The 27,787-nt window shown below is 38.2% G+C and overlaps 1 protein-coding gene across 1 annotated transcript; it reads left to right on the top strand.

The window, feature by feature from the left end:
* The first annotated feature begins 26 nt into the window (after nucleotides 1–26).
* Nucleotides 27–27,787, top strand: LOC148070467 (dihydropyridine-sensitive L-type skeletal muscle calcium channel subunit alpha-1-like). The gene is made up of 42 exons (XM_087799983.1): nucleotides 27–214; nucleotides 399–504; nucleotides 6,039–6,178; nucleotides 7,448–7,590; nucleotides 7,879–8,031; nucleotides 8,108–8,313; nucleotides 8,968–9,071; nucleotides 9,149–9,294; nucleotides 9,362–9,443; nucleotides 10,790–10,950; nucleotides 12,164–12,389; nucleotides 12,485–12,692; nucleotides 13,756–13,876; nucleotides 13,962–14,076; nucleotides 15,347–15,449; nucleotides 15,522–15,591; nucleotides 15,656–15,788; nucleotides 15,855–15,984; nucleotides 16,265–16,324; nucleotides 17,137–17,243; nucleotides 17,310–17,397; nucleotides 17,485–17,592; nucleotides 18,344–18,396; nucleotides 18,728–18,874; nucleotides 18,943–19,144; nucleotides 19,231–19,389; nucleotides 20,386–20,496; nucleotides 20,740–20,823; nucleotides 20,970–21,017; nucleotides 21,104–21,130; nucleotides 21,192–21,317; nucleotides 22,073–22,138; nucleotides 22,247–22,338; nucleotides 22,786–22,945; nucleotides 23,245–23,372; nucleotides 23,603–23,699; nucleotides 24,143–24,245; nucleotides 24,335–24,436; nucleotides 24,792–24,922; nucleotides 26,610–26,735; nucleotides 26,805–26,931; nucleotides 27,000–27,787. The coding sequence occupies exons 1-42, from the start codon at nucleotides 27–29 to the stop codon at nucleotides 27,011–27,013; spliced, it is 5,001 nt and encodes a 1,666-aa protein (XP_087656109.1). The 3' UTR covers nucleotides 27,014–27,787.

The raw sequence follows: 27,787 nt of genomic DNA, 5'->3' as shown, positions 1-27,787 counted from the left end.
CCGTGAGAACCTCTCTGCAGGCCAAGATGGTGGACAACAGTGGCCCTCCGCTGTCCTCTTTCATCATGGACGAGGAAACTCTAAAACGGAAACAAAAGGAGAAACTGAAGAAGCTGATGGCCACCGGAGGCAACCCAAGACCTGCGCGCTCGTTGCTGGTCTTGTCACTAAGGAATCCGTTTCGAAAGGCCTGCATCAACATTGTGGAGTGGAAGTATCCTCTTTCTGTGAGTGGGTCGGTCCCCCGTGAATACAACATTCTTATTCACATGTGATCTATGTCTGTAAGGAGTATTTGCCAATGTGTAGTCACCACGTCACAATATGTGGTTTTTGTTGCCATAAAAACAGTCAGTTGATCTTTCTGCGATGAGTTTTTCCGATCATTCCCTTCTAAGACCGTTTGAGATCATCATTCTGCTGGCCATTTTCGCCAACTGTGTTGCCCTGGCCGTGTACCTGCCCATGCCCGAGGAAGACAGCAACAACACCAACAGCAACCTGGTGCGTTGGCATGCTTGTGTTTGTGAGTAATATCTGAGCTCCACGTAACTAACCTGGATACATTCCATTCATAAAAACTACCAAAAAAATATAGCATAGGTTAATGGTTAAATAACATAGGTTTTCTGCAACTTCCAACTGATCCAATAACAACTGATGCATGGGCTAGCATGCTAACGGAACACGTCATATATTTTGATTGGCACCGAGAGGGTCTTGAACATCCTTTAAATAGAAAAGGCGTTGATGATGTTGACGGTATTGAACCAGTCAAATGTCAAGTTACAGAGCAACAGTGTGAATCCTCTTTTCAGTAACACATTTTGTGCTATTTCTAGTGAATGGCATGATAATAATAAAACCTTGAATCAGTTAATATATTTCATATATAATATGCAAGCATATAACTTTGATATTTTATATATTATATGTTTTAAACCTGATTTATACTCTAAGTCTAATTGCAACATCATGTAATAAAAAAAAGAAGAGACTTTTTGATGGCAGTTTTCTCAATTCCTTAGGAACGTTTGTCCATATCTGGTTGTGTGGATTCCAAAATTCAAACTCTATTACATTTATAAATAATGGCATTAATCAGAATCAGAATCATTGCAAAATTGTCAGGACATTAATGTCAGTGAAACTCTACCCAGCAAACAAAACTAATTATGAAATAAAAAAAATCAAACAAGATAAACAGTAGAAATAAATTAAAAAGAAAAGAAATGAGAACCAATTTGTAAAAAGTAAGGGAAATGAGTGAAAAAGTTCATGCACGTGCTAGTATGCTAACATCACACAGTGGTAATGGTGAATACTGAAATATCACCAGTGGTCCTGAAATAATTTTCCATCGTTTGAAATAATTAGAAAGAAACTGCAAAAAATAATTAAAATAATAACAATAGAAATAATGAATACACTTAATAGATTGTTTATTTAAGTCTCTTACAAAAAACTTAAAAACTGAAACTCTGGTTATTGCTCCTGAAGATAAGGTTCCAGGGTTGAGTCAGTACTTGGGTGACTTAGGTCAGTCTGTCAAACTGAGCCTGAGAAATCTGGCTGTTGTATTTGACAAATACATGTCTCTAGTTAAACACTGCAGAAAACTGACCAGAAACTGTTTCTTCAACTGAGAAATCTCTAAACTCTAAAATGATGTCATAACACGATCTGGAGCTTGTAATCCGTGCTTTTGTGTCTTCTCATTTAGACTATTGTGACAGTTTATTTTCATGTCTAAACAAGAAGGAGCTGTCTATCCTGCAGTTAATACAAAACTATTTCTAATTCTGACCAGCTCTAGTAGGAGAACTCACATTTCCCCGATCCTTAAAACTCTGCATTGGCTTCCATTCGTGCAGGCTTTTCCCTGACTCGTGTGTTGTCTTATGTGTCTTGGCCTTTCAAAGTATTTATTTTAACTGTTTATTGTTTTTGATTGTTAAAGCACAATTGTCATTTGTTGGGTGAGGGGGGTCTTTATCCTTCACAAACAAACATAACATTGGAGTGAGTGGAGATTAGTATGCAGGTATTTGTTGTAGACTCTGTTTTAAAGATTATATTTATTTGTTGAATTTAACATCCAGCATGTTTTTTTAGTAAATTAAACTGGCTCATATTTGTGTTTTCATTAATATCACATTGATTTACAGTAAATATGTTATCTGACAATGCAAAAGCAAGTTAAATTATACTTGGAATTAAATCTTACCTTGAATCAAGTGATGGTCAAACATCCATGTAGGTCTTCTTATGCATATCTTTATACCAGCAGATTTATAATTAGTTTGCAAAGAAGCAACATGAATATTCTGAATTATTTCAAATTTTGAGGACGCCAATGCAAAACAAATACAAACATCAACAGCTAATGAAACAAGAAATACACCTGACCCCAAATCAATTTTACAATTCATTCAAGTCACAGTAATCTTACTTTAATGGAGCTATAGCGCCTGTAAGCTGCATAAAAACCTTGTTATTCATGTAATTTTTGTCATTATAAGCAGGATTATGCATCATATGTTGTCATGTTATTACCCACATCAGTACAGCACGCTTTACAGCCTCCTTGGTCATTTATCAGCCTTGTACAAATTCTTTGTATTCCCTGAAACTGAAAGTGTTCTAATCCCTAAAAGCTACTTTCTTCTAAGCAAAATTTGAGCTGTTCAAGTATTTTATTAAACGACACACACCTCAGCGCTCCACCATGATTTCAAAAGTAAGGCCCCTTTGAACTATTAGGCAATTATATAACACAGAACTGTGCCAGGAATGATCAAGTAACAGCAATTTAAAACAGATTAAATATCAGGAGGGAGTTGCTCACGTTAATGTTCCTGCAAAAAAGGCAACATTTTCCTAAATCCAATCCTACCAAACTGCTGGTCGGGAGACTATGGTAATGTTTCTTTATTTATTCAGCTTAATTAAATGTCACACTAAAGCCTTTTCCACATCATCAGCCAGATAATCACACGGTTTCAGTTGAACGGTACTTTTTGACAACCTTTTACAACATCTGAGGATTAAGTTTCGTTTTTTGGTGATATATTTACAAATGTCAGTTTTTTTTCTTCCCATCCAAGGTAACCACTTGTGATTAAACAAATCAATCAACTAGCCAGGACCAAATCTTTATTATTATAGACGGCCATGAAACTATCTCCTTGTTATAGTGGTCTAAAATGTATATATCAGGCATCATGTCAAGGACAAAAAAAAAGCATGTTTAGCTCAAATATCAGAGTAATCCCAGTGAAGGTCACGTCAGTGTGGTGTCACTCTAAAATAGACCGCTGTCATGCTAGCTGCTGAGCACATTCATTGCATGTCTGTGCTGAAAGGAGAGAGTCAATTTAACATTCCAATCTTGTGTGGGTTCACATGTGACAACTAGAAAAGAAACATACGACTTTCAGTTCAGTCATCTGGTTGATATCATTAAAAATGTCTATTAAAAGATAAGATAATTCGTAGATGTACTTTGTTTTCATGTGGTTTACACCTAGCTAAATATGACTGTAAACATCCATAGCCAGGTCATTAAATACACAAATATATACAGTAGAAAAGGCTTCAGTAGCACTGACTGCCAGGAGTCCAAAAATGAGGTATTAAAAAAGCCGTTGGATATTGATACACCCACTTTTATGGCTAAGTAGAAAATATTGTAAAATAGTAGATCTGATGATTTTGCCCAACTGACCAAAGGCAATATCATTAGTAACGCATTGTCTTAACTGTTGTGGACCAACTAGTAAAACAGTTTGGTCTGGAGTTCTGTAAAATACATTTTGGATCATCCAGGTATAGATATCTTTAATACAAGATTGTAGTTGTTTTAGCTGATTTCATCAGAATCCATTGATATATCCAATAGGGTGTCGTTCACATAACACTGAAGTGTATGGGGGTGTTTTCTGATCACCATGTCTGGTTGATACACATGGTTTGTGAAAAATAATCGGGCCATGAACAGAATCTTGTGGAACACCATGACCACAACCGTGTGCATTGCCGAGGGGTGATAGACATGTTCAAAGGGATGTCTCTCTGAAAGATAATACTGCAGTTGGACTCGTCTTGTCTTTCTCTGCTTATCTGGGGTCAGGTTGTGGGGAAGCAGTCCAAGCGGGGAGGCCCAGACTATCGTCTCCCCATTTACAGCACCAGGCTTTTCCTGGTAGTCCCAAAGGTTTTCCCAGGCCAGTAGACCTAGTCTATAGCGTGTTATGGGTCTCCATCGTGGACACCTACTTATCGGATATGCGCTGAAAAATTCAACATATCTGGTTATCGGTCAATACCAACCATTCATGAGCATAGGTGAGGGAAGGGACATATTATCCAGACATGTTGGCACAAGTCAAATAACACAACTCCAAAGATCAACTTTCTCTGGTTTAGGGTGTTCAAGTGCACCCATATACTTAGAACATGGACAATTTGTGATGAGCACAAAATTCCAACAACAAAGGACCATTCAGGGTCAGATCTGGTAGACTACTAAGGTGACCAAGAAGGGTGGATATCTGATCTGCTGTTTGACTAGCACAAAAAATAGTCAGGGTTTTTCCCCTACACCTGACGGCAGGTGAACCCTCCTTTCAAACAGGGTGAAACAACCTACTGGCACTGGTCTTTTTAGTAATAAGTACCGTATTTTCCGGACTATAAGTCGCCCCGGAGTACAAGTCGCACCAGCCATAAAATGCATAATAAAGAAGGAAAAAACATCTATAAGTCACACTGGAGTATAAGTCGCATTTTTGGGAGAAATTTATTTGATAAAATCCAACACCAAGAACGGACATGTCATCTTGAAAGGCAATGTAAAAAAAATTGAATAGTGGCAACAACAGGCTGAATAATTGTACCAAGAAGGGTGGATATGAACAAAGCAGCACCTTTGGCAACATTGAGTAAGTCAATAACTCAATCAATTGCAATGGAAAATGAGGACGCTTTTTTGTTCACTTATTCATCCAAAAAGCATTAAGTATTTCTAGCTTACGTTACATGACACAACTGAGAACGTGCCTGGTATGTTAACATAACATATTAAGAGTTATTCAGATAACTATAGCATAAATAACATGCTAAGAAGTTTACCAAACCATCCGTGTAACTCCAAATAACTAAAATCCAATGAAATCTTCATCCTCTGTGTCACTTTTAAACCACTCCGCTAACTCCGGAGTTAGAAGATGCGGCGCTTCCTCTTCTACGTCGAAATTATCAACACAGGCCTAGAGCGCCCTCTTGTGGTTTAGTGTGAAAATAACATGTGAAATGATATACCGGTAATAATGTGTTAATAATTTCACACATAAGTCGCTCCAGAGTATAAGTCGCACCCCCGGCCAAACTATGAAAAAAACTGCGACTTATAGTCCGGAAAATACGGTATTGCTTCCTGCTTGGCATCTCAAAACCATTAGAAACTCAAGGGTGGAAACGTATCCAACCTCTCTTTTAAGGTTACTGGTTCCTGAGCCCACATTGTACGTCAAGATGAGTCCGACTATATCCCAACATAACGTCACAGCCTTACATACCAGTTTAGGCTCCTTCCCCACCAGAGAGGGGAATCACTAGAGCTAGCTTCTGTAGGGTCAAATGCAGCACGGAGATTCATAAAAACAAGTCTTGAAGCACTGTCCTTATCAGAGGCTGTTGCCATCTCGCTGTTCGGAACAAAGCAGCACCTTTGGCAACATTGAGTAAGTCAATAACTCAATCAATTGCGATGGAAAATGAGGACGCTTTTCCCAAAAGCATAAAGTATTGCTTTCCTAATGCTACGCAAGTTTGCTCCGTCTCTCACTATTTATATTTTATATTAATGTATGCTGATGACAAATGCATGATATTCTCAGTGAAAGAATTAAAAATGACATTTGGTTAAAAGTTCTATTGGTTATTTTAAAATGAAAAAAGAAAATGATAACAATGAGCTGCAGGGAGATGTTTGGATTGTTTCCATTGAGTTGATTTAATGTACTTGTGTCCAACAGGAGAGCCTGGAGTACATCTTTCTCATCATCTTCTCCATCGAGTGTTTTCTCAAGATAGTGGCGTATGGATTTCTCTTCCATGCAGATGCTTACTTAAGAAACTGTTGGAACATATTGGACTTTGTCTGTGTGTCTGTCGGGTACGTATTTTTTAAAAATTATTTTTAATTCTGGTGAATAGAAATAAAATAAAAGCCCATAGTGCTTGATACCAAAAGTATAGTTTTTTTACTCTCCTGATGAAAGAATTTATGACATTGATGGTATTGAAGATATTTTTATTATAAATATGTTGACATGACACAATTACATTATTTCTATTTAACTTTCCTTTGGCGACCCCACTGGGCTTGATTGTGAGCCACTTGACCACCAAAGTGCTTGACAGCAATAGGGGCCGGATTGCATGTAATGACATGATGACGAAAGCAGCATTTTCACGAGTCCACAAGGAGATAATGTACCATTGAAGAGTCTTTTTCTCATTCTGTGAACAAAATCACATGACACAGACAGTGATTGAAGAGTTGGAGACCTTCTCATTTTCATTGTTTGAGGGGAGCAAAAAAACAACAACACAGGTTCTTACATTTTTATAAAAGACCAAAAATACAGCCAATTGATTTATTTGAGATCCATCCATCTTATACCACGTAGGTGTGATTGGGTTGAAGGTTCAGCAGCCAGAGCCAAAAGGATAAGGGCCCTAAGGCATCTGAACTAACTTCTCTTGAGGTGGAGCTTTACCACTTTGACTCTCAAATAAATGAGCTTCCTCCCTTCTGTCAAATGGTTAATCCTGTAGTTATTATGCTCTTTGTTACCCTTAGTTGGGAAAACATATTTTTAGGATATTTTAACTTCTCCACCTGGACTTCTACCCTTTTTAAACTGAGGACCAAGGTCTTGGATTTAGAGCAACTCGTCATAATTTTCATCCTTGCCGCTGCATATTTAGCTGCATTTTAAAAGGTCCTAGCCTATGGGAGAAACAGCGCCACATCATCTGCAAAAAAAAGTAATGAGAAAAAAGGATGTTTTTGTGTTCATCTCCTCCCACACCCCTCTTTCCCCTGCACTTCTTTACCCTGCCCTCAAATGCAGAGTTGTACACTTTGATGGCGTGTGAGATGAAGTATACTTTTAATCAATTGGTGTTACTTTTGGGAAGGAAAAGGCTACCACTGACCCGGCTTCTCTCTGCACTATCAGTATTGGTTTTATCCAACAATGGAGACCCAGAATAATCCATTACCCTATATATGATTGAATACTCATTTCTTTAAGTAAAACAACGAGAAATTGTCTATTTTCTTAAATTACTGTTAGACCCTGATATAAAAAATATATCATATGTTTTTTTTTACCATTACCATTTATCATGACAATACATGTGACTTTTCTTTCAGGCTCTTCACTGTCGTTGTTGATGCCATTAATCACATCAGTGGAGTGGAGGCACCGGTGGGAGAGAAAGGCGGCGGGTTTGATATGAAAGCTCTGCGTGCATTCAGAGTTTTACGGCCACTGAGGCTGGTTTCTGGAGTCCCAAGTAAGCACTTATACCTACTTTCAAAATAAGAAATCCCAACTAAATGTGCTGGCTTGTGTGTTTTCCCTAATTCTGTCTGTTACGAAAATGATTCTATAATATTGATCCAGCAAAGATCTTGAAATTTAGAATAATTAAAATTAAAAAGTTAAATATATTTACCCCTAATTGTTTTTGTGGTGCAGTTGTAGATAATTGAAAACACTTGCAGTTTTTTTTAAATTCTTTTTAAACACTTTGTTAATGTGATATGCAGACTATTAAATCATATTTTGTTTTTTTACGCAGGCCTGCAAGTCGTGATGAACTCCATCCTAAAGTCCCTGCTGCCATTGTTCCACATCACTCTCCTAGTTCTGTTCATGGTCACCATCTACTCCATTATGGGTCTGGAGCTCTTCAAGTGCAAAATGCATAAGACATGCTTCTACACTGGCACAGGTACCTGACACGTAGTTGAAAACCCTGTAACTCAAACTAAATATGATCACTCTAATTGTCCTCTGCTGGCTTCCAGAAATCATCGCCACGGTGGAGAATGAAAAGCCAGCCCCATGTGCTCAGGCAGGGAACGGGCGCAGGTGCACCATTAATGGAACAGAGTGTCGCGCCGGCTGGCCGGGTCCAAATAATGGAATCACTCACTTTGACAACCTTGGATTTTCCATGTTGACTGTTTACCAGTGTATCACCACCCAAGGCTGGACAGACGTACTGTACTGGGTAAGTAATCACAACAAGATACTCCTAAAATTCAAGTTAATTTCTAAAGTACATTTATTTCCTTTGAGTCAACCTATCGCTGTACAGTCACGCTTTAACAATAACACTGGTATCTAATTATATCTACAAGCGTCTCCAAAACAACCCTTTCTCTTTCACAACCTGCATTAGCATCGTGTTATTTGCAAGGTTGCCTCTTCCTCTGTTCGTAATATTTTTCCAAGCATCCATCCATTTTCTACCGTTTATTCCCTTTATGTGGGTCGCGGGGGGGCTGGAGCGTATCCCAGTTTCTTCCTGCGAGAGAAGGGGGACACCCTGGACAGGGGTCACACGTTGGCTCACTCCGAACTGGAAAGCAAACCTGCAACCTTCTTGCTCTTTTAATTTCTTTTATTTACTTTAACACAGAATATATTCCATACTGGGGAACCTTATAATTAAATTGTTTAATTGAAACATGTATTTTTGGTTCAGGTTCCACGTGTTAGAATTTTGATGAAACATCTTCTAGATTAATTTCTAACCTACATATCTCAAACGTGATTTTGAACAGCTACCTCCCATAATCATCTTTTCCTTGAAAGTATAGTTGTTATCATTTCGGTTATTGATTTGACATGTATTGTAATATTGTAAAAATCTTTGGGACAGGTGAATGATGCCATCGGGATGGAATGGCCCTGGATCTTCTTCACCACACTCATCCTGGTTGGTTCATACTTTGTGCTCAACCTGGTTCTGGGTGTGCTCAGTGGGTAAGAGGGTCTTCGGGTCAATGCAACAGCAGGTAAATATAGTTACCTTGGAATCATTCTCAATCACTTGTCTGTAGTGAGTTCACCAAAGAGCGGGAGAAGGCCAAGTCGCGAGGAGAGTTTCAGAAACTGAGGGAGACGCAGCAACTCGACGAGGATCTGAAAGGGTATATGGAGTGGATCACTCAGGCAGAAGTCATGGACCTCGACCAGGAGGGCCAAGGTAAGGATATATATGCATGCATTGAGTTGTTGTTTATGGAATATGTTCCATTGTTTTTGTCTCTCAGGCCTTCTGGCAACAGAAAATGGTGGATCTGAGGCCGGCAGTGCTGGCAAAATGGACACAATGCAACTGATTATATATTACTAGTAAGTATAACTTACTCTTTATACACTCCTTATAAGTGAAGGGGACACTGGGGCCACCCTTCTTAGATTTCAAACAATAACATATTCACATTAAAAATATTTTTATCCCGATTGATCAGACAATGGATTTTCTTTTGAGGGATTTCTTCCCAATCCTATTGGTTTCAGGTCTGGGGGATGATCAAGGCTTCATGAATGCTGTTTTGATTGTTTAAGCGCTTTGTGACCCTGGTCCAGAAAAGTGCTATACAAATAAAAATGACTTACTTACTTACTTACTTCATCATGCAAGAAAACCAGTGACACATTCCAATCACATGAGATCCGATATAGTCACACACTGGAGCTACTTAATTTGCATATTGTCTTACAATGACTCCAAGAAACTTTTACCTGCAGTAAGGTTACCTCTGACGAGGACCTGGGGATCTCTGAGATAAAGGGTACGACCCCCCCCCCCAACAATAAATGACTAGCCATGCTCGAGGATTGTGTAGACAACAGAACATTTTCCACTGCGACTCCAGACTCATATCTGTCATTTGTGTTTAGTGCAAACCTGCTTTTATCTAGAAAGAGCACCATTTGCCCAGAATGATTCTGCAAATCCTCATGTTCTGTGGCAAGTGTCAATCGACATGTATAGCATTAAGCATTAGGCACAGATTATTCTGCAGGATACCTGGCCCTTATACTATTTTCCTATTTGAGCAGAAATGTGCACATTAGTGACCTGCTGGACGTCAGTGATTCTCCTGTTTCTCCTCGCACAAATGAGCAGAAAGCTGCTCTGCTGCTGTGTTTTTGTCCTCCTCCTGCCTCCATGGCGGTCCTGATATACTGTCTTGTCTCCTGGTGTCTCCTCCACGCTCTTGACGCTGTGCTTAGAGAAACAGAAAACCCTTCCTACCACAACAGGCGTTAATGTTCGACGCTGAATTGGCTGCACTACCTGAGCAACGTCTGCGGGATTTAGACTCTGGTCCCATCCTATTTCTAGGGGTGACAGCATGGGTGAAATGCAAATGGAAGCAAAACTCAGGTTAATGGAGCAGCAGGAGGAGATCGGTTTGTTGCCTCCAGCTGCAGAATTATTCCTTCAATGGGGTGTTTCATGCTCATTCCCTCTTATCTGCACCTGTTGGCTGCTCCATTTGCAGCCCAGGTGAAATCGATTCCTGATTAGTGTTGCGTCTAATCTGGACAGGATTTTGATGTACGAAAAGTGTGATTGATTTGGATTTATATTGCAATTATTCTTTGAGCAGTTTATATTCTTGTATGTATGAAAAATGGGATCAGCTTACTAGGCTACCTTCAATAAAACAGTTGTTGTTCTTCTGCAGCAAACTGGCCCGCAAGTGGAATCGCTGGCTACGACGTAAATGCAGAGCGTACGTTAAGTCCAGACTCTTCAATTGGTGGGTGATTACGTTGGTGTTCCTCAACACCTTGGCCATCGCATCGGAGCATCACAAGCAGTCTGTGAGGCTCACCAACTGGCAAGGTATGAACCAAGACTAAAGTTCAGATGAATCTAGTAATGGAGCGAGCATCTGAATAGCTATGAATGTTTAGACTGTGTGTGCACGTGTCATAGTAGACTATCTCGAATGTTCAAAAGTGGAAATTCTGAATTTTTACATACTATTTTTGTTAAATGCTTTACTCTTAAGCCACAGCAACTATAATGCATTGCTAAATTATATATATAAATGTAATGTTTTACAATTTATCTTTAGCTTTTCAGCTTATGTACTGTATGTCAACGCTGTTAAATTTATGTGGTGAAGTGGTGATAGATAGTCAAATTATAACATCGCATTTATCCTTTTTCATCAAGTAATAGTTTCAATGCTGGCATAAAAAAGGTCCTTGACTGATGTCTAGCATTAAGAGGGAAGAGTTTTATAAAAGAAAGATAACTGACGCAAGGTCAGACATTTAAAAAAATCGTCCAGGGGGTCATTTAGTAAAGAACGCATCATATTTGTTTAAAGTCTGTCACTTAATGAGTTCTAATTTTCTCTTGCTGTCTTTCCATATAAGGTCTTTTAAGTGGCCCTGTCCAGCATTTAAAATAATCCTATTAGTAGTGTGACAATACTTGAAATTAACTCAATAAAACAGTGGATACATTTGAAATGACAACTCGTTCAAATCTAGTCAACTGGTCAAATCAGCCTAAAGAAAAAAAACAAAGATGAATTTGTCACAGGTTTAAAAGGATTTAACATAATGTGTTCCTTATAGAATTGTTTTGATCGTGATGTGTAGTAACTCAGTAACTCATTCAAACACATTGAAAAGTTCTTGGGAACTAAATTGATGGGAATTATCAAAACAAAAGTTTAAATCACATGTTGATCAACATTCTGGAATGAGGAACAATTCTGAAAACTTTCTCTCATCAGCAGTCTTAGGTGTAGATACTGCTTGATGCAATTTTCAAATCAACCAGTACCTTTTTTCTTCCCCAAAGCCACTATTAATTTTGTCACTGCAAAATGGTTTTAAAGCACGGTGGCCAGAGATTCTACAGAGCATTGGCTCGCAGCACTCTGAAAGTGGCCATAAATGAACTTCAATTAAACTCAATGTTTGATTTATTATTTGCTGACATAGTCACTAAGATATGATAGATGACCCTTTTAAGTTCAGAAAACCATTTTATAATAGTAAAGTCTTGGATCATAAACATTCTTTTCAACTATTAACAGACAACGCCAACAAGCTGCTTCTGTCCATGTTCTCCTTGGAGATGTTCATGAAGATGTATGCTCTGGGCCTCCCCTCCTACTTCATGTCTCTCTTCAACCGCTTTGACTGCTTTGTTGTGTCCACCGGCATCATCGAGCTTATCCTGGTCCACATGAACATCATGTCGGTGATGGGCATCTCTGTTCTGCGCTGCATAAGGCTGCTCCGCTTGCTTAAAGTCAGCAGGTATAAGAGCTCCGTAGTTCCTTAGAATTCCTCACAGTTTTTACAAAACATCTTTGGGTTACGGTTTGTGATGAGTTCATTCTGGTGACTTGCAGATATTGGACACCTCTTAGTAACCTGGTGGCTTCCCTCCTCAACTCGACACGCTCGATCGCCTGCTTGCTCCTGCTCCTTTTCCTCTTTATCGTCATCTTCTCGCTGCTGGGCATGCAGGTGTTTGGAGGGAAGTTTAACTTCCCGGACCACGCCAAACCTCGGAGCACCTTCGACAGCTTCCCTCAGGCGCTGATTACAGTTTTCCAGGTACAGCTACTACTCCCTATTGCACTGTTCTGCTATGAAAGTTAGCTTAATAACCTGAATTTATGGAAAAGACCTTGAGCTTTTTGTGTCTATCTTGGGTGCCCTGGTTCCCATGAATAATCTTTCCACTGACTCAGTCGTTTTTCAGTAAAACAGAAACAACATAAATATTCCAAAAGTTATAGTAAAGTATATTTTTATATATATTATAGTATAGTAACTTTTTTATAAAAGTGTTTTGATGTCTGCCGTTTAAAACCAAACCTAGTATTAGAGCATCAAGTGAACGAGTTAAATGAATTATATTTCGACATAAAGAGTAGAGTTTTAATATTTATTATATCAGTCTTTAAAACTTATTATGAAGGTCTTGTGTATATAGTGAGTCATCTACATGCATTGTTATTTGTAATTTAAAAATAGTCAATACTTTTACTACATTCTAAAAGTTTTGACATATGATAATTACTTCTTATATAAGATTCAAAGCGTTTACTGTCATAGGTACTATGTACCATGGAATTCTTCCTTTGTACCCCCAACACAAGTGCACAGTACAAACATGTATCTATATATATACAGTATATATATACATAAATGTATGAATAAAAATATATACATTTGAAAGAATAACATCTAAAAACAGAGCAACCAAAGTACAAGTAGTGCATGAGGTAGATGAGGTTTAACTGTTATAATGCATAATAATGTCTTAAATGCATTTTACAGAGAGAGTCATAGAAAGTATTAGATGTGGTTATTATTATTATTATTATTATTATTCATTATCAGCCGTCAGTCTCATGTCATACTACTCAGTACTACAAGTGATTTTAACCCTTAAAAGTTTTTATTTTATTTTGAAAAATGCAATTTATTTTAAATACAATATGAATTTTGTGTAATCAACATAGATCAAAACTAACCAGACTTTTTTTTAAATAGAACTGATCCACGACAATGTTAAATAATTTCATTGGAATGTAAAAAATTGCCTCAAATGTACCCTTTAATGCTCATAACTGATATTTATTTTTGGGGGTATTCCATTGTCGTGTTTCAGATATTGACGGGCGAAGACTGGAATGCTGTCATGTACGATGGCGTCATGGCTCATGGAGGGCCAACCATGCCAGGAATTCTCGTCAGCATCTACTTCATCATTCTCTTCGTCTGCGGGAATTGTATCCTCTTACAGCACGGAGAACGACCCGCCATTGTCATAATCCCTGAGCCAGCGTTCACAATCCTTGACTTCCGGCTGCTTAGTCATCCTTCTCAACGTGTTCCTCGCCATCGCCGTGGATAATTTGGCCGAGGCTGAGTCACTGACTTTGGCCCAGAAGGAGAAAGCAGAGGAGAAGCTTCGTAAGAAAGCACTCAGGTTTGTCCTGGACGTGGTTATTGATTCTCCGGTGTGTCTCCCAATCAATGCTCAAGCTGGAAAGTTGAAGGTGTTACAGAGTGAATTGGATCAATTCTGCTCATTTCATAGGCTTTTAAAAAAGATGCAAAAAAAAAGTTTTCTTCTTGGATGCGTTTGAGTTGAAGAAAATAAACTATATATATATATATTTATATATATATATATAAATGTATATAGTTAATCTATATCTAAATATTTCCTTATGGCATTTTTAAGAGCAAAGTTTCAATACATCAATACTGGCCTGTAAAAATACACAGCTCAACTTTATGACACAATAACTACTAACATGATTCTCAGTAGATACTACCATTGAGAGTTTGTTACATTTGAATATATGAATCAAAGTCTACCAAAAACTCTGCAGAGACTGAGAGCTTAGAAGCAGTTACCGAAAATAAACTTGTTATCCACGTCAATTAGTGAATGTGTTATGTCAGAATTCTTTGAAGTCTCAGGAAGGGCTTGAACCGAACCCTTAATAAAATGTTGTACTGAAATAATTATTAACACTACGTGGCCTTTATATTTCATGGAAGCTCGAGTGAAAAATATTTAAAAATACACATTAGTCTCAAAGTAAGTAAATGGAAGATTGACATCAAATGTGTCTCAAAATGCAGAAGTGGTGATACAAGAGTACAATTTAATTAAACGAAAACAGGGTCCATATCTTGTAACACAAGTAGAGTCCAAAATCTCATAAAAATGTCCACCAACATAAGGGAATAAATAGGAAAAGGAAAAACAAGGATTGGGTTTCTGAAAACAAAACAGAAAACCGAGATCAAAAACACTCTCATAAGACAATTTAAATACTCAGGCAACAGGGCAAAAGGCAAAATCCAAATGAAGAAACACAAGAGGAATCACTGTCAATCACCATCTTTTGGAAAGAAGACAATACGGACAAATGAGGAAGTCACTAAACAAATTAAAACCACAATAAAAGTTCAACATAACAAATGTTACCAAGTGTAATTCAATTCCCCTATTAACCCTCTTTTGAGAAAAGTGACAGCACACTGATTTTATATTAACTAATCTGAAAAGATGTCTCAAAATGATGTGACTGACACATTAATTGAACTTAAATACTCACTATATGAGAGAAAGTGTCAAAGAAATGGATATGATGTTAATAACAAAGAAAAACTAGAGCAGTAAAACAGTCAACACGTTTGGGTCTGACTTCAAAATCTCTAAAACATGAGGTTTCAATTCACAGAGCTAACATGCCGAACAAGACATCCGAGGAAAAGGCAAACCTTGCAAAGAAGCTGGCTGAGCAGAGAGCCAAGGGTGTGGAGGGAATCCCGACAACAGCCAGGGTGAGACAATGATAGTAAAACAATAAATATCAAACAAACACGATCATTAACATCCATGTTCTACGTTGACAGCTGAAAATCGACGAGTTTGAGTCGAATGTGAACGAGATAAAAGATCCGTTCCCACCGGCAGACTTTCCCGGTGAGTCACGGACTTCCGTCCTGTTAGAAACCTCTGCTCATCCGAGATGTCTGTGATTCTGCAGGAGACGACGAGGAGGAAGACCCAGAAATCCCAGAGAGTCCTCGACCCCGACCCATGGCTGATCTACAACTCAAGGAAGAAGCGGTGCCGATGCCAGAAGCCAGCTCTTTCTTTATTTTCGGTCCACAAAACAAGTACAGCTAACTGATCTGTCCGCGTGTTTTCGACATCTAATGAGTGTTTTGTTCGATTTATTTTAGATTCCGGAAGTTGTGCCATCGGATCATCAATGCGACAACATTCACCAACATCATCCTTCTCTTCATCCTGCTGTCCTCCATCTCTTTAGCAGCAGAGGATCCCATAGACCCCCTGTCATTCAGGAACCAGGTGACCTCATCCTTTTTTTCCCGCCGTTGGAAAAGCACGATTGCATCTGAGCCACCGGTGTATGAAAGAAAATCACATTTATTAGTCAAAACAATGGGTGTAAACTATATAAACGCCAGATTAATGTGAATTAATGCAAGTTAGAGAGAAACAGTTCAATGGCACTCACCTTAATTAAATATGATTTGATGCTCTCACTATCAAATATACATTTGAAAGGAGTTTGCTATGAATTCATCATGATCATATAATAGAAAAATGCTTCTGTTTTCCTCCTTAGGTGTTGGCGTATGCTGATATCGTCTTCACTTCGGTCTTCACGGCAGAAATTGTACTAAAGGTAAAATGACAAATGAAAATGTGATTAATTCCTTTTTTTATTTTAAGACATTTTTTGGGAATATAACGTGCACATACAAAAACGTAATGTCTAGCTTTGAGAAATGTTACCATTAAAATATATTTATAGTATAAATAATATAATTTAGGTTGTATATGCTAGTCAGTGCTTTAGATATGTTCAGACCAGCAGAGAAGTCTTGTTTACTTGTAAGGTGTTAAAAGTGAGCAGTTTTTATTTGCATCCCTTGTTGTATGTTTCTAGTCTTATATATTCACTTCTATTTCGTTTTTTATTTTTTTTTATTTAAGCAAATATCTTGTGTGAATGCCACAAATGTTTTCTTGCCAATGAGATAAATTCAAACAAAAACTCTGTTCTAATATATTTGATCTTGGAAACTGAAATTGTCTCTTAATATAAATGACTTACTTACTTACATTTAAGTCCTATATTTTCTTATAAGCCAAAGAACTAAAGCAAATTACTCATTGGCATTCATTCAAACTAATAAACACACCATTTCACGAAAAAATGTGTCAAGAAATGTTTAAAACTCTATGAGCTTCTAATAGTAATTGTCGACTGGAGTGAATCCAAAGACAAGCAAAATAAGTTGTGATCCTGTTCAGTAAGTAAATGTAGAAGCAAATCAAAATGACAGTTTTAGACAAAATAAATAAAATCATTGCTGCTCTTATAGCTAAACTCTTGGAAAAAGAGGCAATTTGTTGAAAGTACTTGTAATACATTTATCTTAATAATATATTAGGTTACTAACTCTACTTAAACCTTTTTCTCTTCTTTTCCAGATGACAACGTACGGGGCTATTCTTCACAAGGGTTCTTTCTGCCGCAACTCTTTCAACATTTTGGATCTGCTGGTCGTTGGTGTTTCACTGCTATCAATGGGGATGGAGTGAGTAACCCTTAACCTCATGTCACTAAGAATCAATACTACAATGTGATGCCTTTGTGTGTTTAGATCCAGTGCCATCTCAGTGGTGAAAATCCTCAGAGTGCTAAGAGTACTGAGGCCCTTGAGGGCCATCAATAGAGCGAAAGGACTTAAAGTAAAACATTTTTTTTTAATGTTTTTTTAAGTTCAAATGATGGTTTCAGAGCATCAATACATTAACTGTATTCATATCTGTTTCAAGCACGTCGTCCAGTGTGTGTTTGTGGCCGTCAAGACCATCGGGAACATCGTACTGGTCACCATGCTGCTGGACTTCATGTTCGCCTGCATTGGCGTTCAGCTTTTCAAGGTAAGAGTTTACCAGGGACTTGTAGTCAGGCTCAATGCGCAATCCATTACAAACTGCATTGATGCATGCAAATGATGTGCGCCTGCTGCTGTACCTCTGAATGTCACCAATATAATTCTCACAGATACGCACATTTGCCTTGATTTTTCACAGTCTGGCTAATGTCTTTAACCATTAAAGTGTAATGTTTGTAAGGGATAAGACTAAGAAAAATACAATAGAATATTTTAAAAACACATTTAGGCCTTAAATAAAATTTCATATGTTTTTTCCACACTTATATTGACCCATTTAATACTCAATACCTATCTTTTCACCATAATAAACATTGTTCCGGTTTGTGTAAATCTAGCCACTCACGGAAGGCCTGACGCAATATTAACCAATCAGAAGCAACAAAAGGCGGGTCCATCTGTCATGACAGCACCACTTTTGTAACACCGTCGCCCAGGATTCTTCACTCTTGAGCCAAACTTAAATCTGGAGAGTTCTCGTTAAACTTTACCTTAAATTCCCCAAGAAATTGTTAATTAAATCATATATTTTTTAATCTTCATATGTGTGTGAAGAATGCTGACGAGATATGAAATAACCAGTAGTCAATTGAATAAGCTTCACTCTTGGGTTTATATACTTGTAAATCTGACACTAAAGGAGTCAATGCCTCACCAACCATGAACCTCACCGCACGTCACTGGAGTTAACAAAACACCATCTGCTTCTTGATTAAACTTTAACCCTTTGTCTTCAGGGGAAATTCTATGCTTGCACAGACCCTGATCAAATGACGGAGGAAAGATGTCGGTAAGGATTTTCCAACTCTATTCATATTTTTCCAACAGCTTATAGAGCTTTTCGTTTATTTCCCCACATTAGTAACTGATGTAGGAAAATTGGTTCAAAGTATTAACTTTACCAAACATTCAATCACAGCATGCTGTTGATGGACATTTTCCAAAGGATTCCAAAGTAGCAGAAACTCAAACAGAGAGATAACATGTTAATGAACCAAAGACTAAGTTGGTTTTTCACACTTTGATTTGAAGTTGACTTAAACCATGACCACATATGATGACATCATCCCATTGTTGGCATAATCATTCGAGCCATAATATCGATCCACCTGCTCTCTAAGAGGTTGGTTCGTAAAGTACCAGGAGGGGGCGCTGCATGAGATGGAGGTGCGCGAGAGGCTATGGATCAACTCGGAACTGAACTTCGACAACATCTTCAACGGAATGCTGGCCCTCTTCACCATCTCTACTTTTGAAGGATGGCCAAAGTGAGTTACCAACTGTTTACGTTGGAAGAGTTTTTTTTTCTTTCATGTCTTTATTTCTCTCTGTTCAGGCTTCTCTATAAAGCTATCGATTCAAACGTGGAAGACAAAGGTCCGGTGTACAACAACCGTGTGGCCATCTCCATCTTCTTCATCATCTACCTCATCCTCATCGCCTTCTTCATGATGAATATCTTCGTGGGCTTCGTCATCGTCACCTTCCAGGAGCAGGGAGAGCAGGAGTACAAGAACTGTGAGCTGGACAAAAACCAGGTGCTCCTTCTCAACCCCATTCCTTTTCTATGAATGTAATGACAGGTTAATCATAAACATGGGTTTTATTTGATCTCGCTCAACAGCGTCAGTGTGTGCAGTACGCACTGAAAGCCAGACCGCTGAGGTGTTATATTCCGAAAAACCCGTACCAGTATCAGGTGTGGTACATCGTCACCTCCTGCTACTTTGAGTACCTCATGTTCCTCCTGATTATGCTCAACACCATGTGTCTGGGGATGCAGGTATGAAAGTACACACCGTCACATCACTCATCTGTATAGTTAACAGCTAAACATGGGCAAAACAAAGAGTTTACTGTACATATCGTAGTCGGTGTATATTTCAGTGCCTTCTTTAGTTTCATTTTTAATAGCTTATTTAAGTTATCTTAGTGTATGTGTATTATTGTTATATACAGGACAGTATATTTCATTTATGATTTTATCCTGCCTTTTTATTTATTTATTTTCATTTTTTATTTTATTTTATCCTGCCTGTTTATTTCATTTTCATTTTTATTATTATTATTATTATTATTATTATTATTATTATTATTATTATTATATTATTATTAAAAGAAGGCTGACATACCACAGCATAAAGGGATCATTGGGAAACTTGGGAGTCTTATACCAAAACCTCCAGTGAAGCTCACAGTCCAAAACCAATCCTGTCACAATATAAAGTAAGTAAATGTAGCATTATCATAAAATAAAACATGTAAGTTGTATTAAAATCAGTCATTTATAACCATAATGTCATAAAAAACCTGGAATAAATGAAAAAATGACACATAATCTAAAATAAATAATACACCAGATAATTTATTCCAAGTGAATTATAATAGAAATGAATTAATCTCCATATTACTACAAAGTTTGTTTTTATTTTGTATTGCTGTTTCCGGTTCCTGCCCTGCTATCTCTCTCCCTTGACAGTTAGCGAAAGTGGTGCTCCGCGAGACCCACAGCTGCCGACGATGGGGCAATCGGTAACAAAGTAAAATAATAATGAAAAGAGTTTAAATAAATATGATAATTGTTAAGATAGTAATATATAAATTAGATCACAGATATATGATCATTTAGGTTATCCATGCTTAGGCCCTACACACAAAAATATGAAGCGGCAGGTTACAAATACTGCATGTTAAAAGGGTCTTCTTCTTTTTCTTCTTCACTATCTGATCATTTCCATTCCTTTCACTAACGTATAATTGAGTTTACTCTCCTTCGCAGCACTGCAACCAGTCTGATCACGTGACGCACCTGTCGGACATGTTGAATGTGATTTTCACCGTACTCTTCACCGTAGAGATGATCCTTAAACTCATGGCCTTCAAAGCCAAGGTTGGAATTTCTTTTCTAAAGCTGGATGTTACACAGTGCTCGGTTGTATTCGTACCTTTGGACTGTATCTCTTTTAGCAATCCAGACTATTTCGATAAAACATGTCAAACAATTTTCTGATGAAAGATATATCTTTGCAGGATAAGGTATCAAACCTTCCAAAATGTAAATAAAGTATTAAATGAGTCATTCATGTTTTCTATGGTAAGTTTTTCAAATCTAAACGTATTTCAATTCCTCCAGGGTTACTTCGGAGACCCCTGGAATGTTTTCGACTTCGTCATCGTCATTGGAAGTGTTGTGGACGTGATGCTCAGTGAAATCGATGTAAGTAAAAAGCCGTTTTTTCTGATGAAAATGCGTACGATTAAATCTATGTTTCAGTTGTGTGCATGAACGATTTACTTAACATTATTATCTTTATAACTAAATGATCTAATATTTTTGTATCTGTGCTTCGTTTCCTCCCACAGGCAGCCTTGGTGTCCTCTGGTGGCCTTTACTGTCTTCATGGCTGTGATGTAACTATCCATTCTACTTGCAAGTAATGTTTTTATGAACATCATCTGACTTTTTTTTTTTTTTCCCATAACGTGTCTTGAGGCAGGCAGTGGACCCGATGCAAGCCATTGCTGTGAGTTGCTGCAGCATCTTGTGTTTAACAGTCAAACATCGACTGACCGTTTTCTGCACAGTCTTCAGAGAACATGAGTGTGTCCATCACTTTCTTCCGACTCTTTCGCGTCATGCGTCTGGTGAAGCTGTTGAATCGCTCTGAAGGGATTCGGAACCTTCTGTGGACCTTCATTAAATCCTTACAGGTGAGAGTCACGATGCTGCCTTATATGGAATAACAAGTAATAAGTGACAACAATGAAAAAGGTGAAGAACTTGTTTTAAAGACACACATTTTTATTGTATACAAATGACAAAGACCAGCATCAGAGTTTCCGTCTCTCTGTTACAAACCGTGAATGATCTTACTCCGATGGTCTTCCATCCAAAACACAAGCTTTAGATGTTTATTACTCTCAAGGTCAGAGGCGGTTTACTCTTCAGTCCACTTCCTGGCACGGATGTAAGGGTTTGCTTGACAAAAGCGAAGGTGTGGAAGATAATAAAACCACAACAGCTGAGGTGACAATCAAATAACACAATTTAATACAAAACAAGGTGCAATACATAAAGAGTCCACACGATGGTGACAGTGCTACATGAGTCCGTTTTCAAACAAAAGTCAGAGAGATATAGTAGGACAGGACTATACAGGAGACAGTTCAGAGATATATTTTCTTAATTCTTACATTCCTCTTACCATGCATTGGGAAAACACCAGCAATGATACAATTATAATAATTTTGTGGTTAAGTTAATTGATACACATACTTTAATTCATTATTTTCTTTCCATCAATGTTTAACTATTGACTAGAAATGCCACTATGCATGCTTACGCTAACTTGTGAAGGACCTTAATAAGTGATGAAGGTGTAAATGTTGTTTTATTTGAAGTGCTAATGAAATCAATTTAACTCAAATCAATTGTGTTTATTCCTTATGGACATTGTCGTCTACAGGCTCTTCCATATGTGGCGCTCCTCATCCTCATGCTCTTCTTTATCTATGCTGTGGTAGGAATGCAGGTAAACACACACACGGGCACATTCACATTCTCTCTCACACACACACACACACACACACACACACACAGAAAAGCAGCAATACACACACTGACAAATGTTTCCCTGCAGATTTTCGGTAAAGTTGCTCTGGTCGACGGCACATATATAAACAGGAACAACAACTTCCAGACCTTTCCACATGCAGTGCTGCTTTTATTCAGGTTTGTGTTTCAACAGCATGTATTTTCTTACACAAAAACACATGATATCATTAATCAAACTATGTCTAATACATTTTTTTTTAGAAAGAAAGCTTCATAGTTTTGGTTGTAAAACATCTCTTGGGGTTCCATCCTCCACTTTTCTATGCACATCATCATCTTACACATTTAGAAATATAACACCTTTCATCATACCAGAGGTCATAATAGAGAGATCTATTCAATGCCAGTGTGTACTTAGTCAAATTTTACACACATAACACATACACTAAAGATGGCGCCCCCTACAGGAAACATCTATAGCAATGACCATAATCGCTGGCTTTTATTTTAAATTGTGTAGAGTGGTTATGGACGTTATTTTGTTTTATCACCATTGTTTATAAAAAATGTATGATCATATTTTTATTAACAATAGCATGTATTTGTTGTACTACTTCTGAACAGATGTGCGACGGGAGAGGCGTGGCATGAGGTGATGTTGGCGTCGATGTACGGGAAGAAGTGTGACCCCAAATCGGATTTCCTCCCCGGGGAAGAGTACGCCTGTGGTTCCAACTTCGCCATCATCTACTTCTTGAGCTTCTACATGCTCTGCGCCTTCCTGGTAACACACACTCGCACACATGACCACACAACAATGTTTACTATATTGTCACAATCTGACATCTAAGTTGGGTTTAAAGTCCACTTTTCGACCTTGATCCTTTACGATCCGCCTTTCCCTGTGCACTCAAAATCAATCCACCCTCATCAGCAGTTGTTGTCTGCTAATGATCAACATCCCCACCCCGTTTTCTCCTCGACAACAGTTGCTTAGCAACCATTTCCATCCACATATATCCACTCTTCTGTGTCATCACTCCACAATCAATCCAATGTAATCACTTTCCTTGAAATTCACAGATCATCAACCTGTTTGTGGCCGTGATTATGGATAACTTTGACTATCTGACACGTGATTGGTCCATCCTCGGCCCACAGCACCTGGACGAGTTTAAGAAAATCTGGGCTGAATATGATCCAGAGGCGACGTGAGTTTACAGATACATGTGATATACGTGTGCTATTTTTTTTTTCTCAAGTATCTATTTCTTCCTCACTCCCTCTTGCTCTTATCAGTCATACTCGAATGAATCAGGAATAACCTTGATATTGTCTCAACCCCCTGATTGTGTTTATAGTACTTGGTGTTTTATATAATGTATTGCAGTTCTTGGTCATCTGAAACATTTCAAAACCCATGCTCCCCTAATATTTCCAGAGGGCGAATTAAGCACCTGGATGTGGTGACCCTACTGCGGCGAATTCCTCCACCTCTTGGTTTTGGCAAGTTCTGCCCACATCGCATTGCCTGCAAGGTCAGAAAATTCAAACGCTAATTTTAAATAATTTTTAAACTGTGGAAATGAATAATAAATAAATGAGCAACATTAAGCCTGACTTTGTACATGATTAAAAAAACCTTGCTTAATTTTTACTGTTGAAATAAGGTTTAATATCAACAAACAGTATATTGTATGTAGTTTAAAGTAATTAATTGACGAATATCAAGCTATGAATGGATGTAGATTCAGTTTTTACAAATAAATGCATATAATAAGATAGTATTGAATAATTTGTTTTATTCCTTTTAAAATTCTCTCCACTATGCTAGATTGGAACTATAGGCTGAAAGTCTCTAAAGATATGTTTTCTCATAGTGCACATGAACAAAGTGCACATTTATCGTGTCAGTCTTTTATTATTGGGTTTTTCGTTTAATTTATACCGAGTGTGTCCCATTTTCCATGTATATCTGCAGAGATTAGTGTCTATGAACATGCCTCTCAACAGTGATGGAACTGTCACTTTTAACGCCACACTATTCGCACTCGTCAGAACTGCCCTGAAAATAAAGACTGAAGGTTTGGAATATCTTTTCTCCTTATAACATTTTTTCATCGTTCGTTATTTCTCCGTACTTATCGCTGCTTATTTGTGTCTTCTAAATTAGGTAATTTCGAACAAGCCAATGAAGAGCTACGAGGAATTATCAAGAAAATTTGGAAGCGTACAAGTATGAAACTGCTGGACCAAGTCATTCCTCCCATTGGAGGTATGAACAAAGTACAAATGATTTACCATGCGATATTCCAAAATAGTCCAATAACAAAACATCTGTCACTTTAGTCCATATTCAACCTATGCCTGCACTTTGAAAAATATACTTTTTTCTGCTTTTTAAAATTCCTCTATACCGTCTTGGAATAGAACTGTGTTGTTTTTTGGTGAAATTCTTATTATTTGTCTCTTTAAATACAAGTTTATTGACTTGTCAAGGATTCCCATTTCTCACCTCATGTAGGGCGGCGCATTGAAAACTACAGAAGACCAGTCAATAGTCAATACACTTAAAAACTTTACAGTTACGTTCAACATGTATAACTAGTTTGTGTTACTGTTTTCTCCAGACGACGAAGTGACGGTGGGGAAATTCTACGCCACCTTCCTGATCCAAGACTATTTTCGAAAGATGAAGAAAAGACAGGAGGAGTACTACGGCTTCGGATCCTCAAAGAAAAGTGCCACAAACGAGATACAGGTATGTCTGTAACGTTAAAAAAAAAGATTAATAATTATTTTAACAATAATGTTTACTATTGAAGTACTCAAAAGTTACTCCTGTTTCTTGGCCTTGCTATAGTCAATTGGCCTGTTGGTCTTTTACTTAGATTTAACCAATAATGAAGCTTGGTTAGAGGACAGAGTACTATGAAGTAGAGTCCCAGTGATAACTTCCATAACTCGGGTTCTAGGAATATATGAGAAACCCTCTAACCACGTCGCCCTGACTGCCTGGTCCGAGCCTCAATTGGGGGGAAGTACATAAGGGCTGGGTGGTCCCTTCATTCTTAGCTGAAAGTCAGAGCCCCAAAGGTATTTTTAAATGTCAAAGCTCAGTTAAAGGGCTTGAGATTATTCATAGAACCTGGGTTTAACCACGAGGATTTGAAAGAAGTCGTCAACTGAGCTCATCGTATCATCGCTGGTTTTAAATCTGTATACGACAGCAAAAGTGGATTATCCTCGCCAGAGTACATCAGCGTTTCTGTGATGGAGTACATATTGCAGATACATCAAGGAAACGTGACATTCATTGATTCTCGTCGTTGATTTCTCAACGTCAACTTTAGAGACAAAGACAAGACGCTCAGTAGGAGCTGAAGATGGTTTAAGGTTGATTAGGATGAATTGTAAGAAATTGGCAAAAGAATGGATAAAACTGCAGAAAACTGACCAGAAACTGTTTCCTTCAACTGAGAACAATCTCTAAACTTAGGAAAATGTTGTCAGAACATGATCTGGAGCTTGTAATCCATGCGTTTGTGTCTTCACGCCTGGACTATTGCAACAGTTTGTTTTCATGTCTTAACAAGAAGGAGCTGTCTCGCCTGCAGTTGATTCAGAACTCTGCAGCGAGAATTCTGACCCGCTCTAGTAGAAGAACTCACATTTCTCCGATCCTTAAAACTCTTCACTGGCTTCCAGTTTCTTTCAGGATCAACTTTAAAATTCTGGTTCTTACTTTCAGAGCTATTCATGGTCAGGCTCCTCCTTACATCAGTGATCTGATCCAGCCTTACACCCCAGCTCGGGTCTGAGGTCTGTGGATCAGAATCTACTTATGGTTCCACGCACACGGCTCAGGACCAGAGGAGAGAAATCTTTTCAGGCTGTTGCTCCTAAGCTTTGGAACGATCTTCCTCTCCCTTTGCGCTTGATGGAGTCTACTGACTCCTTTAAGAAACATCTTAAGAGGTTTCTATTTGTTCAGGCTTTTCCTTGATTTTCTGGAACTCCTGTGTTGTTCTCAGTATAATCTTGATCTTTAAAGTATTTACTTTTTTGAGTATTGTTTTGATTGTTAAAGCGCTTTGTGACCCTGGTCTGGAAAAGCGCTATATAAATAAATATTACTTACTTACTGACTAAAATAATCTTTGTTGTTTCTCATCACGGATATTTTATACTATACTATATATAGTACAGTCAGTAGGTGGCGCTGTAGACTGCTCAAAACAAAGATTATATAGGAACAAAACCCCAACATAAATACTAATTTGCATGACTTTTCATCAACATTGCAAAATGATTTCAATTACATACCCTTACATTTGCAGGCAGATAAACACAAACACAAACACAACCTCCATGGCAGAGGCAACAAAGGCACAAAGGCTATTTGGGTGAAACAATGGTTCGTCTGTGATATTCTGTTTATCTCTCAGGCAGGATTGCGAAACATTGACGAGGAGGCGGCGCCGGAGCTCCATCGTGCAATCTCCGGAGATCTGATGAACGAGGACGAGCTGGACCGAGCGGCGGAAGAAGCAGCTGTGGAGGAAATCATCAGGGTAACTGAAGCAGCTGCAGATGCCAGCGACACGTTTCCCTCTCACACTCTACCGTCCCCTCAAAAACAGAGGCAAGCCAGTCTTTTTGGAAACGCAGACCCATTTTCCATGGAGGGAGAAATGACCTTTGGTAACCAAGCCACCAACCAGCGCCCCCTACAGATGGCGGAAGGAGGCGCCAACAACCGAACAAGAAGTACGTCATTCAACGAGATTCACTTCCATTATCAATATGACTCATGTCTTTCCTGTGCTTCTCTACAGGTTCTTACAAATGAAGAGGGCGAGACGTATTTATTTTTGAAAAGAATGAGAATGAGATTTATGGGTTGGAGAACTTGAAGAAAGTTTTTGTTCGTTGAACATGCTTTGTGGACAACTTGGAGCACTTTACACCAGTTATGACAATACAATAAATAGAGCTGTTCAAATTTAAACAGAAGAAACAACTGGGATCACCTGCCTGTGTCTAACCTTTCAGCACATATAGAAAGAGAGTTTTAGAAGTGGATGTAGTTGAACAGCAACAGGGTCACGTCTCTGCATCAACAGAGGAGCTTATTTTAGTATGATTATTTTTAAAATCAGTCACTTCTTATTAGTGGATTGTGGTTCTTGAATTCAGCCAAGACCGTTTCTTTTTTTTATATTCTTATATTCTCAGTCCGAACAAAACAGGTGAAAACTCAAAACGTGTGTGGATAACAGGTAATGGGAAGTGAATGCTTAGCTGGGGGAATATAGAATGGTTGAGAAAAAAAAACTGGATATAAACCTGAAGAGACATTTTGACAGACTGTTTGTTTCGAATGCAAGACCTGAAGATGTGTTGAATAGTGTCTGGTACTGATGGTTGATGAGGCAGCTGACAGTTTGAAAGGCCACTAGATGGCGCGCTCAGTGACAATGATGCCAGGTTCCATTGTATAAGTAGGTTAGAGCCAAATATTATAAAGCACAGAGTGACATCTAGTGGCCTTATAAAGTGAAGACACTGTATCATGATGCAACTGATGCTGTATCATAGGCGCCTCATCAATCCACCACCAGTG

The sequence above is a fragment of the Callionymus lyra genome, chromosome 10 (assembly GCF_982586985.1).
Source record: "Callionymus lyra chromosome 10, fCalLyr1.hap1.1, whole genome shotgun sequence".
Taxonomy (NCBI): Eukaryota; Metazoa; Chordata; class Actinopteri; order Syngnathiformes; family Callionymidae; genus Callionymus; species Callionymus lyra.
Note: the sequence above shows the minus strand (reverse complement) of the source record. Positions and strands in the feature narration are given on the sequence as shown.